The sequence below is a fragment of the Cervus elaphus genome, chromosome 20 (genome assembly GCF_910594005.1).
Source record: "Cervus elaphus chromosome 20, mCerEla1.1, whole genome shotgun sequence".
Taxonomy (NCBI): domain Eukaryota; kingdom Metazoa; phylum Chordata; class Mammalia; order Artiodactyla; family Cervidae; genus Cervus; species Cervus elaphus.
In genome coordinates, this window is record NC_057834.1 from 120,128,102 (window position 1) to 120,142,537 (window position 14,436).

Below are 14,436 nucleotides of genomic sequence, written 5' to 3' on the forward strand. Positions count from 1 at the left end.
CCCAACTTCAGCCCCAGCTCCATGGAGCTTCAACAATTTTATTGGCTAAACACTTCTTCCCAAGTTTACAGCATCACTGGTTCCTCCTCCTAAACCCCTAGTGGGGCAGGAACCTTTAGCACAGGCTCAAAGATGGGGAGCGGGGATTGGAAGTGGGGTGTAATAAGTGAGTTAGAAACCTGCTGATGCTCCACAATTGGACAGCAGGACAGAAAAACTCCTATTTCCTACTGCTGAAAACCATCTATAGAAAGGCTTGAATGGGATGGAGATTAACCACTGGTCTCCACAAGAGTACACCCAGTCTTCCTACACCAGGACTTCAGGAACAGGGCAATGCTACGTCATTCTACACATTTTGCAAAAGTACATAGGCCCAAAATTGGCCATGAGGTTTGGGACTACCAGCTCCCCAACTTGGCAGGATGGGAAGAAAGAAAATGTGTTCATGAAAAGCTTTCGGAAGTGAGTCAAGTCTTCCACCTGAACCTTGATGCTGTATTGATTGTCCAGGAGCTCGATGGCACCTTGCACCACATACTCATTCTGTAAATGTGAAAGTGAGCAGGTGGAATAGACAACGTGGCCTCCTGGTTTGGTGGCAAGGAGTCCAGCCCTGTAACCAGAGAGAGAGAGAGTGGTAGTAACTAATGAGCTTCACAGAAGCAGAAGGGCAACAGAAGAAGCTGGAAGGACTGGGGAGCCAGTTGTGGGATGGGTGACTGTGTTAGCCTCTGCATGCCTTCCACAGCGACGTCATCTGAAAAGCTGTTCTTAAAGCAGAGAGCAACCTAACCTTACTCCAAGGGCTCTCCTCCAGAAGCTGTCTTGAAACAGCCACCTGATCTTTGACTCCAGTTATAGACCAAACTCTGATACTGGCTATGAATCGAGTTCTTATCCCAGCTGTACAGAGCCTTGACCTCAGTATATATTTCAAAATTGTGTTAATCATTGACATAGGGTTAAGGGTTAGCCTGGAGGTAAAAGTGAATCTGTGCAGTTCATCCTACTATGTATTTCTACCACACAGAGTTTTTATGTCCCAGAGTAAGACCATCCTGTGATGTTTGTCTCCTTCAGACAGATTCCCAAACAGAAAACCCTTCTACGGGCGGGCGATGGTCTTGGCAACAGCTTCTAGCGCCCCAGATTCCCAGATCACTCTTTCCCAAAGTCCTGAGTTTTTGTAAATCTGTTACTCACGCAAGAAGCTGCACCTGCAACATAGGCAACATCCGCCGCTCCTTCTTCCTCGAACGCTGAAAGATGTTGTTTTCCTCCTCATGAAGGGAGTGGCGGTCTGTGGTACAAGGCACATCCACTAGCACCTGCCCAGAAGTGTAAAAGATGAAATATTAGAGCTCCTTACAGGCGCCTCTTCCTTAGGTCAGGGCTATATTAGTCCCTTGACCTGGAGGACTCTGCAGAGTGCTGCCTTGGCCCATCCCCCAACTGCAGAGTACCTGACAAAGCTTCTCACCTTAACCTGGTGGACAACTGTGAAATAAAGAGTGGGAAAATAGTACATCTAGGTATACTTATGGCTGGTCAAAAAACCAAAACCAACATATAAATAATTGTAATTAAATAATTGATATCAACCTAAAAAGAAGTCTTCAGTGTTTCAGAGCTCTGTCCTTGACTCTATACCTAGCTATTTGAATGAAAACATCCAATTTACAGATGACATAATGACCAAAGGGTAGCTAATACACTGAGTAACAGGATCAGGATTCAAAATTATCTTATTCTAAAACAATGTCATATTCAACGTGGAAAAGTTTTATTTTTTTTCCATTTATTTTTATTAGTTGGAGGCTAATTATCAATGTGGAAAAGTTTTAAAGTGAGAGATACAAAGTCATTCACTTATTGGGGAATTCCCCAGCGGTCCAGTGGTTAGGACTCCCCACTTTCTCTGCTCAGGGCCTGAGTTCAATCCCTCGTCAGGGAACCAAGATCCCACAAGTCACACAGCACAGCCAAAAATAAAGTCATGCATTTATTTATTAAAAGCCTACTCTGATGGGCAGCAAAACAAAACAAAAAGAGCCCTCACCTCCCCCAAAAAACCAGTCCTATATTTACATTTCAAAAAAAGTAAAAATTATCTATGGAAAAGATCTGTAAATTTTCAGTTAAGCAGAAATTCCATGTAAATTAGTAACGACCCAGGGTTCAATATTCTGATGCATTCTTTGGCTACATGAATTGATACAGCACACACAGAGTAAGATAAATGATTACCTTGTACTCTGGTCAGGTCATATCTCAAGAAATGTGATGGGACTAGCATTCAGAAAAAGAGACATTAATTAAATAAGAACGCTCAGAGAAGGGATAGGAAAGCTCAGAGAAGGGTCACTGGGATATTTAGAAACCATATGACAATACCCTCTGTTTCCTGAAACCCTTGTAATACAAAATACCTAAAAAGGATAGATAAAATACATTTTAAAAATAGTCAATATTTTAAAATACGTAGCTCAAAGAAAATTAGAAAAATCTGTAGAAGCCAAAGAAAAATCAGGAGTACAAATCCAAGGAGGCATTCCAGAGCTGAAGCTGATGGCTTCTTTTTTTTTTTTTTCCAATTTGAAGTATAGTTGATTTATAACGTTGTGTTAGTTTCTGTTAAACAGCAAAGAGATTCAGTAAAAAAAAATATATATATATATATTATTTTTCAGATTCTTTTCTATTATAGTATATTATAAGATATTGAATATAGTTCCCTGTGCTATACAGTAGGACCTTGTTCCTTTTTTCTTTTGGCTGTGCTGTGTGGCTTGTGGGTGCTCAGTTCCCTAACTAGGGATTCAACCCAGGCCACAGCAGTGAAAGCCCAGAATTCTAACCACTAGGCCACCAAGGAACTCCCAGGACCTTGTTTATCTATTTCACATACAGTAGTTTGCATCCACTAATCCCAAACTCCTAATTTATCCCATCCCTTTCTCCTTTGGTAACCATAACTTTGTTTTCTATACCAGTGAATCTGTTTCCATCTTGTTCATTTGTATCTTTTTTTATTAGATTCACTTGTAAGAGATTTGTCTTTCTCTGAGTTACTTCACTTAGTATGATAATCTCTAGGTTCATCCATGTTGCTGCAAATGGCACTATTTCATTCTTTTTTATGGCTGAGGCATATTCCATTTAATATATGTATCACATCTTCTTTATCCACTCATCTGTCAATAGACATTTAGGTTGCTTCCAAGTCTTGGCTCTTGTAAATAATGCTGCTAATTAGTTTTGTCTGGACATACGTCCAGGAGTGGGATAGTTGGATCCTATGGCAACTCTACTTTTAGTTTTTTGAGAAACCTCCATACTGTTTTCTATAATGGCTGCACCAATTTATATTCCCACCAACCATGTAAGAAGGTTCTCTTCTCTACAACCTATCCAGCATTTATTATTTATAGACAATTTTTTTTTAATCTTTTTGGCCATGCCACACAGCATGTGGGATCTTAGTTCCCTGACCAGGGATCAAATCTGCACTCTGTGCATTGGCAGCGTGGAGTCTTAACCACTGGACCACCAGGAAAGTCTCAATTATTTGTAGACTTTTTGATAACGGCCATTCTGACCAGTGAGAAGTCACATTGTAGTTTTGATTTGCATTTTCTAAAAATTAGCAATGTTGAGCATTTTTCCATATGCCTGCTGGCAGGATTAAAATTATCTAATGTAGAATTAAAATAAACCTTCCTAAATAAAAAAAATTTAAGAGATTACACAGTGAAATAAACAGTAAGTAAAACAAACAGAGTAAATACTTTGACAGAGCCAAAACCAAATATATCAGGGACATCAATTGTTTTAAAAGAGAAAAATTTACAGATTGGTTCAAAAAACAAAACCCAATTCTAGGGAGTATATGAGAGACATATCTAAAGGGTAGTTATTTAACAAGGCTTAATATAAAGAGATTGGAAAAGGTACAACTGCAACATATATAAAAGGAAAGCTGTTAAGGGGGGAGATGGGTAGGTACCCTGCCATGAAAATGCAGAGCTCTGGCACTCCAGCTGATGGCCAGGTAGAGCTCTGGGAGAAATGAAATGACCAAGAGTGTATGGAGTCCTGAGATAGTATTCTTCTTTGAATCTGAAGTGCTTAACACTTGCCTAACACAGTATGTAGTACACAACTATTTGATCAACAAATTAACAAAGACATCTTCAGGACATTAAAGCTGTTTTCAAACATCTGAAGCACTTTCATATGAAATGGGAGGCAGAGCATTGTAATAGAAGGCATAGCTGGAATCAATGAATGGAAATAATAAAAATAAAAGGGACTGTGATGAGGACAATATTATTAAATGCTTTCTATATGCCAGGAGCATTCTACATGCATTCCTATCACCTATGGGATAGGCATTAATATTATCCTTACTTTACAGAGGAAGAAACTGAAGCTTAAACTGAAAGATTAACTTCTCTGGCTGATAAGTGATGGAGCCAGGATTCCAAACCAAGCAGTCTGACGCTAGAATCCTTGAACTCAGCCATATACCATAAAATCTAGAGATTTTAATTTAGTAGGAGAAAGAATTTTTTCTAATAGCAAAGGTGTTCAACCACAAAACCTGAGTGAGCCCCTGTCACTGAAAGTATGCAAGCACAGGCTGAATAATGATGATGGCTACTACCTGTCTAATCTTCATGGCCAGTTGATGTACTGACACTTTCCCTGGATATGCTCATTATTAATCCTCATAATAATCATTTCCTATTTTACAAACAAAGAGGCTGAAGTTCACCAAGATCAAGCAGCTGTCTCAAAGTCAGTAAGTGACACCTCTGTGATACAAAAACAAGTTAGGTCAACAGCAGAGGTTACGCTCCCTCTACTCTGCTGCCTGTGTGCCAAAAAGGCTGAATAGGGGATTCCTACACAGATGGGAAGTAGGTCTCTCAAGCTATCCAAGATTCTATAAGCCTTGGTCTTTCTTTCCATGTCTTAGAGTGGCTGAGGCAAGATGGTAAGAACTGAACAGAAGAGAAAAATGTGTCAGATGACAACACAAAGGCAATAGCTACATATATTTTATATATTTAGAAGTATGTGTTTTAAATAAATATTTTTAGAATGTGCTGATTAGAAAATACAGAGAACTCTCCTCCACTGTTGGTGGGAATGTAAATCAGTGCAGCCACTATGGAGAATAGTATGGAGATTCCTCAAAAAACGAAAAACAGAACTACTGCGTGTGTGTGTGTGTGTGTGTGTGTGTGTGTGTGTGTGTGTGTACTCAGTCGCTCAGTCGCATCCGACTCTTTGTGACCCCATGGACTGTAGCCCACCAGGCTCCTCTATCCATTAGATTTTCCAGGCAAGAATACTGGAGTGGGTTGCCATTTTCTTCTCCAGGGAAACTTCCCGACCCAGGGATTGAACCCACCTCTCCTTTATCTCCAACACTGGCAGGCAGATTCTTTATCACTGAGCCACCTGGGAAGCAGAACTACCATATGACCGAGCACTCCCACTCCTGGGCATATAACCAGAGAAAACCATGATTCAAAAGATACATGCATTCCATTGTTCATTGTAGCACTATTTACAATAGGCAAGACACTGAAGCAACCTAAATGTCTATCAATGAAGGAATAGATAAAGATGTTGTACATATACACTGTTGTTGTTGTTTAATTGCTAAGGCATGTCAGACTCTCTTGCAACCCCGTGGACTGTAGCCTGCCAGGCTCCTCTGTCCATGGGATTTCCAAGACAAGACTATGGAGTGGGTTGCCATTTCCTTCTCCAGGGGATCTTCCCGACCCAGGGATCGAACCCTCCTCTCCTGCACTGCAGGCAGATTCTTTACTGCTGAGCTGCCTGGGAAGCCCACAAGAACACGAGAGTGGGTTGCCATGCCCTCCTCCAGGGGAACCTTCCCACACGTATTAATACAATGGAACGTTATTCAGCCATAAAAAGGAATGAAACTGTGCCATTTGCAGAGACATAGATAAACCTAGAGGCTGTCATATAGAGTGAAGTAAGTCAGAAAGAGAAAAACAAATAAAATATCACTTACACGTGGAATCTAGAAAAATGATATGGATGAACTTCCCTGCAAAGCAGAGAGACACAGGTGCAGAGAATAAACTTACGGATACCAAGAAGGGAAGGGAAAGTGAAAGTGAAAGTCGCTCAGTCGTGTCCGACTCTTTGCAACCCCATAGACTATACAGTGCATGGAATTCTCCATGCTAGAATACTGGAGTGGGTAGGTAGCCTTTCCCTTCTCCAGGAGATCTTCCCAACCCAAGAATCGAACCAAGGTCTCCCACACTGCAGGTGGATTCTTTACCAGCTGAGCCACAAGGGAAGCCCAAGAATACTGAAGTGGGTAGCCTATCCCTTCTCCAGCGGATCTTCCCACCTCAGGAATCCAACTGGTGTCTCCTGCTCTGCAGGCAGATTCTTTACCAACTGACTATCAGGGAGGCCCCGGAGGGAAGTAGGGGTGGGATAAACTGGGAGACTGGGATTGACGTATATATACTACTATGTATAAAACGGATAACTAATAAGAACCTACTGTAGAGCACATGAAACTCTACTTAATGGTATGTGGTAACCTAAATGGGAAGGAAATCTAAAAAAGAGGGGATACACATAACTGACTCACCATGCTGTAAAGCAGAAACTAACACAACACTGTAAAGCAACTATACTCTAATAAAAACAAATAATTTAAAAAATAATAAATAAAAGAAAATACAAATAACTTAAAGATGTAAAATTACTTTCCTCTTCATTCATAACAAAAATGTAATTAGATGCTTCAGTTTGGCAAAAACCAAAAAGTTGGACAACTCGAGGAAACAGTGCCCTTATTCATTACCGGTAGAAGTGAAACTGACTTAGCCTTCACAGGGAGTGATTCAGTAACCTCTGTCAATATTCTAAGTACATATAAACTGTTATCCAGCAAGCATACCCCAAAAACAAAACCAAAAGTTTGACTACAGGGCATATTATTAACTAAAAAAAAAAATACAAACTTCAGAATAGTAAGCATAATACACTACCATTCCTATTATTTTTTATATACACATTTATATTTGTATATACACAAAGAAAATATTTTAAGGGGATACAGAAGAAAATATAGACAATATGTAGGGAGAGGAAGTAGACAGCTGTGAGGCAGGATTAAGAAGGAAACATACTTTTCTCCAGATACCATATTGAGCCTTCTGCATTTAACATCATGTACTGTATTAATATTCAAAACTAAATAAAATGAGCTTAATCAAACTACTTTAATGAGGGTTACTGTGCAGCCAAGTGAGTAGTGAAATAAAATAAGCCTAATTAATTTTTTTCCATCCAGACAGGTTCAAACTCTTTTTGTTCCCTCTAATCAAGATAGTAGGCAGTCATCTAAGCTGAACTGAGAGTTCTGCAGATGGCTGTTTTCACCACATCACCCAAGGAGAGAGTTGCCCAGGTCCACAATCAGCCCTACATCTTCAAATACATATGGCTAGATCCTACCTGCTCAGGGCCTAGCACCAGGAGGGAATGCCAGGTTTGGCTAGCTGGATGTCCCAGGTCAGGAATCACTCACCCGGTCATAGGTGTCCCCCTCCAATTCTCCCCACTTCCTGCCATCCCATGATGTGACTCGAACTCGATTCTTATCCCTGACATCTTGTGGCACATAGCTGTGAAGGACCCTCTGTAGCCTGCTCATTCGTGACGTGGAGAGATCATTGGCAGCGAGATTACCTGTGGGAGTATAAATTTTTAGAACTGTTTTTTCTACTTCTGTAAAAAAAAGCCATTGGACTCTTGACAGGAATTGCACTGAATCTATAGACATTCTGGGTAGTAGGAACATCTTATGCCTGCAGGAATAAAGAAACTTCAGAGGCCATTGCACAACGAAGCATCCCACCAGCAATGGTGCTGATGGAGAGTCAGACAAATTCTCAGGCATAGCCAATCAATGCAGACCCCCCAGGCAGGGGCAGGTGGAGGAGAAACATTTATTATATGCAAAGCACAGTACTAGACACTCTGGAGTAGGGGCTGCAAAGGCAAACACCAACTTAACCCAGAAAGGTTATATAAATAAGACAAAGCAGACTAGGTTAAAACATTTATTTCTTTAAAAAATATGCTCTCTCTCACCTTTCTTGAAATATGCATTTCGCTTCATCTTTGGTAGATACTACATATTATTTACCCCTAATTTAAATTCTACTCATTCCTTAGTATGGGCTTCCCCAGTGGCTCAGCTGTAAAGAATCTACCTGCAATGCAGGACACGTAGAGACATGGGTTCAATCCTTGGGTCAGGAAGATCCCTTGGAGAAAAAAATGGCAACCTACTTCAGTATTCTGGCCTCGAAAATTCCATGGACAGAGGAGCCTGAAGGGCTACAGTCCATGAGGGAAAAAAGAGTCAGACATGACTGAGCAACTAAACAACAATTCCTTAGTAACAGAACTCCAATTTTATTTGAGAGAGAGGGGAGCAATATTCCCTAAAAGACTACATTTCCCAGCCTCCTTTTACAACTAAGTAAAACTATAAGACTAAGTTCTGGTCAGTGAGTTATAGGCAGAATTATTGTGTGGGACTTCTGGGAAGATGTTTAAAAGAAGCTGATACAGGGCTTCCCTTGTGGCTCAGTGGTAAAGAATCCACCTGCCATGCAGGAGACATGGGTTTAATCCCTGGTCCAGGAAGATCCCACATGCCATGGAGAAGCTAAGCCCCTGCTCCACAACTACTGAACCTGTGCTCTAGAGTCCAGAAGCCGCAACTACTAATACCACAGGCCACAACTACTGAATCCTGTGTGCCCTAGAGCCCGTGCTGTGCAACAGGATAAGCCACCGCAATGAGAAGCCTACATACCACAACTGGAGAGTAGCCCCTGCTCGCTGCAACTAGAGAAAAGCCCATGTAGCAACAAAGACCCAGCACAGCCCAAAATAAATAAAAATTATATATAAAAAACAGAAGCTGATACAGGGACTTTCCTGGTGGTCCAGTAGTTAGGATTCTACCTGCCAATGCAGGGGACACAGGTTTGATCCCTCATCTGAGAAGATGCTGAGGGGCAACTAAGCCCATGTGCCACAATTACCGAAGCCCACGCACCCCAGAGCCCGTGCTCAACAAGAGAAGCCACTCCAAGAAGAAGCCCATGCACCACAACTAGAGAGTAGCCCCCTGCTTGTGGCAATGAGAGAAAACCCACACAGCAGTAAAGACCCAGTATAGTCAAAAATAAATTTTAAAAATTAAGAATAAATAAATAAAAAGAAGCTGATACAATCAGGAGATACGCCTCTTTTGTCCAGGCTTTTCTTCCTGTCTGGAACTTGACTGTAATGATTGGATTTCCAGTAGTCAAGCAGTCATGTTGGAGGCATGAGGCAATCCTGAGGATGGAAGACAGCAATAAAATAGGTTGCAAAAAGAAAGAAGAAACCCTGATAACTGTGGAGCCTCCATGCCAGTCCTGGACTGCCTATATTCCAGCTCTCTTACGTAAGAGAAAAATAAACATTTCTTCTTTAAGTCAGTTAGTTAACTTTTCTATTGTATACAACCAAGCTAATCCTGAATGATTCACCACCTAGCTTTAATTTTCCCTTTTGTGATAGACACAAGTTTAAGAAATATTTCACTTCACTCTTGGCTCTAAGAAAAATATTACTATGAGCATAATGATAAATGGCAATTGATACCTGGCCTCGGAGTCAAGGAATGAAAGAGAGCAGTGGGCACTGCGGTGAAGAATTAGAGAGTACATACTTTTATCTAGTGAGTGAACCACTTTAGTCTCCCCACAAAGAAATATGTCCTAATTTTTGAGGGCACTCAAAGAAGTCAAAATCGGATTCTCTGCTCAAGAGGAATTTGCAGCAGGATATCAATTGAGAAGAGAAAATCTGGGTTCCAGTTCTGGACCTATCCCTAACTCCTTTGGAAAAGCAACTCTCAATTACTTCTCTTTGGCCCTTCTTCCTCTTCTGAGTTCCAGTTCCTCCTCATCCAAGAAACTCCACCTTATCCATTCCCCCTTCTGATGGATTCTCACAGCACTCAGTCAGATCAGCATAGCCCGGCTTAGGGTGATTGGACCCATTAAGCCATATCAACATTTCTTCATTCCCTCTGGACTTACAGAATGTGGAAATCAAATATAGTACCTCTCTGAATCACCTGTAGGGCCTACCTTGAGGCTGGAAGCTAATTCAAACTGTGCAAGTTGACTGATAAGAACTGGAAAAGAAGGGTCCAGGTCCAACAAAAAAGGCTATGGCAAAAGAAGCCTGGCTGAGCTCCATGATCAGTATCACAGCCATCCCCACCCTTCTGGCTTTCCTGGTGGTCCAGTGGTTAAGAATTTGCCTGCCAACGCAGGGGTCACGGGGTAAAGATTCCACATGCCGCGGGGCAACTATGCTCGTGTACCACAACTACTGAGCCCATGAACCCAAGAGCCTATGCTCTGTGACCAGAAAAGTCACTGCAATGAAAATCTTGAGCACAGCAACTAGTGAGTAGACCCCAATTGCCACAACTGGAAAAAGTCCATGCACAGCAACAAAGACCCAGCACAGCCAAGAATGAATCAATGAATAAATAAAAATCACAGCCTCCTTGTGAATCTTTCTCAAGATAAAAATACTGCTTATATTAAGGCAGGATGTCAGCAAATGGATGGCTGAAATGAACATTTACAATGAACAAAGCCCAGGCTGAGCTATACTACTAAGTCTTAGGCCTGTCCTCAAGGAACTCCTTATCTTGGGGAGAAAGAACATGTATACCCATTATCCTCTGATGCAAGGCTAATGTACTAACTGTTTCAAGGGTGATGCCCAGGGTGTGAGGGCACAGGAGACAGAGGACACACTTTGTAGCTGGCCAGCAGAGATCATGAGAGAAGACTTCCAGGAGGTGGCACACTTGAGCTGAGGCTTGAGAGCTAAGAGGGTGATAGGATGGGGATATTCCAGAGACAATCTACAATATGAGCAAAAGAAGAGCCTTATTCAGGCAACAAAGAGTAGCAGGATATGGCTGAAGCACATAAAGCTTGGGGAAGAATGACATATGAAAGCTCTAAAGGACTACTGTGGCCAGATCTTATCATTTCAGCTGTCAGGCTAAGAAAATGGAATTTATAGACAAAGGGAACAGATGCAGAGGGGTGAAAAGTGTCATGTAGTAGATTAATCAGGGCTTTGCTTTAATCTGCTTTCAAAGACCTTGCTCTGTTCGGCAGTCTTACTTGGCCACCTGACAGAGAAAGAGAGGAAGTCACTGCAAACAGGAAAAAACCCAGCTTAGCAAGTATTACCCTACCTCTGACCTGGACCAGAGAGCTCATCATATTCAGTGAGCCCCTGACTGGGGGAGGGAGAGGAAGGGAGAGGGAGCCTCCATGCTTAAGACACCAGCCCTCTGACTTACGGCAACAGCCAGTCTGAAGCAATGCTAATGTCTTTCCCCCAGGGGCTGCACACAGGTCAAGCACGGTGTCACCAGGCTGCAGGCCAAGGGCCAGGACAGGCAGCAAGGATGCAGCATCCATCAGGTAGTAATCCATGAGACCCAGGCTGCCAAGCCTAGAAGAGAAGAGACCACCTTAGAGTGAAAAGCCAAAGTCAGGAGACCCACTGGAAGTCAAGGTCTCAAGTCCATACCCTCAGGGATTACTGAGCTCTATGTAGCAAAAACTCATTTCTCCCACCCACCCTCAGTTATGTACTCACTCACTCATTCATCTACATAACAGCCAGAGCAGCCTTTTAAAACAGAAATCAACTTACCCGATTCCAGCCACACTACTCATCTTGCTATTCCTTAATTAAGCCACGCATACTCCTATTTTGTAGTTTTTCTGCTTTCTGCATGCAGCATACTTCCTTCAAATATACCTCATTTGCTTCCTCACTTCTTTCAGATCCTCCGCGAAAGTTACCTCACCAAAGAGGCACTGGTATGCCCTGACCACTCTATCTGAAAATAGCAGCCCCCTACTCCTATCTATCTATCTTTAAAGTACTTATTATTCACTTTGTTAAGTATAGGTGTGTGTGTGTGTGTGTTTTTCTCCTTCTCTCTCTCCCTATTAGAGTGAAGGTAGAGACTTTGTCTTGCTTTGTTCATTATAACATCTCCAACACCCGAAACAGTGAATGGCATGTGGTAGGAACTCAGTTTTATTAGGTTACATATTGAGATACAAAGTTCTTTCTGGGTTCAGAAAAGAATGCCATTCATTGTGCCTGTCAGAGTTAAAATTATCTGACTTAGGTTTGGATGAAGGAATGGACTTTCATTAGGTTAAAAAAAGGGAGTGGGGTGGGGAAGAGGTGCATTCTGAGCAGAAGAAAACAAAAAAATCAAAGGCACAGAACCAAACTCATAGCTTCTTTCAGACACGGTGAGAAATCTGGTGTGTTAGAAATACAAGGAGATCCAACCAGTCCATCCTAAAAGAGATCAGTCCTGAGTATTCACTGGAAGGACTGATGTTGAAGCTGAAACTCCAATACTTTGGCCACCTGATGTGAAGAGCTGACTCATTTGAAAAGACCCTGATGCTGGGAAAGATTGAGGGCAGGAGAAGAAGGGGACGACAGAGGATGAGATGGTTAGATGGCATCACCGACTCAATGGACATGAATTTGGGTAAACTCCGGGAGTTGGTGATGGACAGGGAGGCCTGGCGTGATGCGGTTCAATGAGTTGCAAAGAGTCAGACACGACTGAGCGACTGAACTGAACTGAGAAATACAAGGTACACGAGATTGAAGTTGGAAAGCAGATAGAGGCCAAGGTTGTAACATATCAAGTTTGGACTATAACCTGTAGGCAGTTATCAAAAATTCTTAAAGAAAATCACATGATCGGCTAGTGAGAGTTTTAGAAAGCTAGGTAGGCTAGAAAGAACAAATTAGAAACAGAGACACCAGTCAGAAGACTGTTACGAGAGTCCAAGTGAGAGCTAGTGACACACAGATAGAGGCAGCAATCATTAGGGTAGAGGGGGACGACAACAACATAACAGTCACAGAAGGACTCCGCACTCCCAGTTGTCATAAGGGCAACTGCGGTGCAGCCATTCAGCCTGAGACACAGTTCAGCATGGACAGCCTTTGGGGACAGTCTCAAGGAGAGAGAAAACTTGGGTCCCTGCTGCCCTGACAGGAAAGCTCTGGGAGAAAGATGTGACAAGACATAAGACACAGCACCATCGAGGATCAGCTACAAGAACTACAATCCTTTCACACTTGAATTGTCTGTGAAACTGTGTGCCTTGTACCTCACAAAGGAGAAAGACGAGAAATCACAGAAAAATATAGAATTGCTATCATAGCAGTACTGGCTCACAAAATCCATTCTTATCAAGTTCCTTCCTTTTATTAATTTATTTTTTTTAAGTTCCTTTCCTTAAGAAGCATTACTCAACCTTTTTTTTTTGGGGGGGGGGCAGTTCATAGTTTTGAGAATCGGTTAAAAGTTACAATATCTCTTTCAAAAAAAAAGGCACAGTATACTTATAGCTGATTCACATTGTTGTATGGCAGCAACCAACACAACATTGTAAAGCAATTATCCTGCAATTAAAATTTTAAAAAGAAAAGCAAAACAACTTTTCGATTTCTGGAGGTTCCTGGACTCCCTGAATACATTTTTGAACTTCCCAGAGGTTAAGATCCCCTTCATTTACAGGGAATCCATCAAGACAAGAAGGGAAAAACTCAAATACAGAGAGCTGCTTTCCCCCTACTCTCAGGGTGTCCTCAGGCAACTAAGGAAACCACATGGTCTTACTCCATGGATCTGCCTAAGGCCAGGGCCTCCAAACTGGCCTCTAACCCTGCTCCAATCTATCCCCTCCTTACTGTGACTAAACCATCTTCCTGAAACACAACTTTGATGGCAATAACATCAACAGTAAGAGATACTATGTATGAGTATTATATTGCAGGGACTATACTTGGTTTTTAATATGCATCATTTGATTTAATTCTTACCACAACTCTATGAGGCAGGAGAACTCAGATTCTAGAGCCAGACTACCTGGATCTCAAATCCAGCCCACCTGCTCATCAGTTGTGTGACCTTCAGCAAATTACTCAACTTCTCTGTACCTCAGTTTCCTCATCTGTAATGAGTATGTACCAGATAGGATTAGTGTGATGAAACAAATTAACAGAAGTCAAATGCTTAAAACAGTATCTGGCACATAGTGAGCTATACTGTCAGCTATTACTGTCATTACTTTCCAAGTTATCTTCCTGATAACGAAACCAAGGCTCAGGTATCCAATGCCACCTGTCTTTTTTTTTTTGGTTGCACTTCATAGCATGAGGAACTTCTCCAACCAGGGATCCAGGGATCAACATGGCGGCCCCTGCAAT

At 41.9% G+C, this 14,436-nt stretch overlaps 1 protein-coding gene across 1 annotated transcript in view; it reads right to left on the minus strand.

Moving 5' to 3' along the window:
• The window catches only part of NSUN4 (NOP2/Sun RNA methyltransferase 4), a 20,726-nt gene continuing 6,290 nt past the window's right edge, over positions 1-14,436 (minus strand). Inside the window, exons 3-6 of the mRNA XM_043877680.1 lie at positions 11,477-11,631; positions 7,604-7,764; positions 1,207-1,331; positions 1-616 (exon numbers count right to left, since the gene is read on the minus strand). Of these exons, the coding sequence (XP_043733615.1) occupies positions 340-616; positions 1,207-1,331; positions 7,604-7,764; positions 11,477-11,631 (718 nt within the window). The 3' untranslated portion in view covers positions 1-339. The remainder of the gene's footprint in view (positions 617-1,206; positions 1,332-7,603; positions 7,765-11,476; positions 11,632-14,436) is intronic.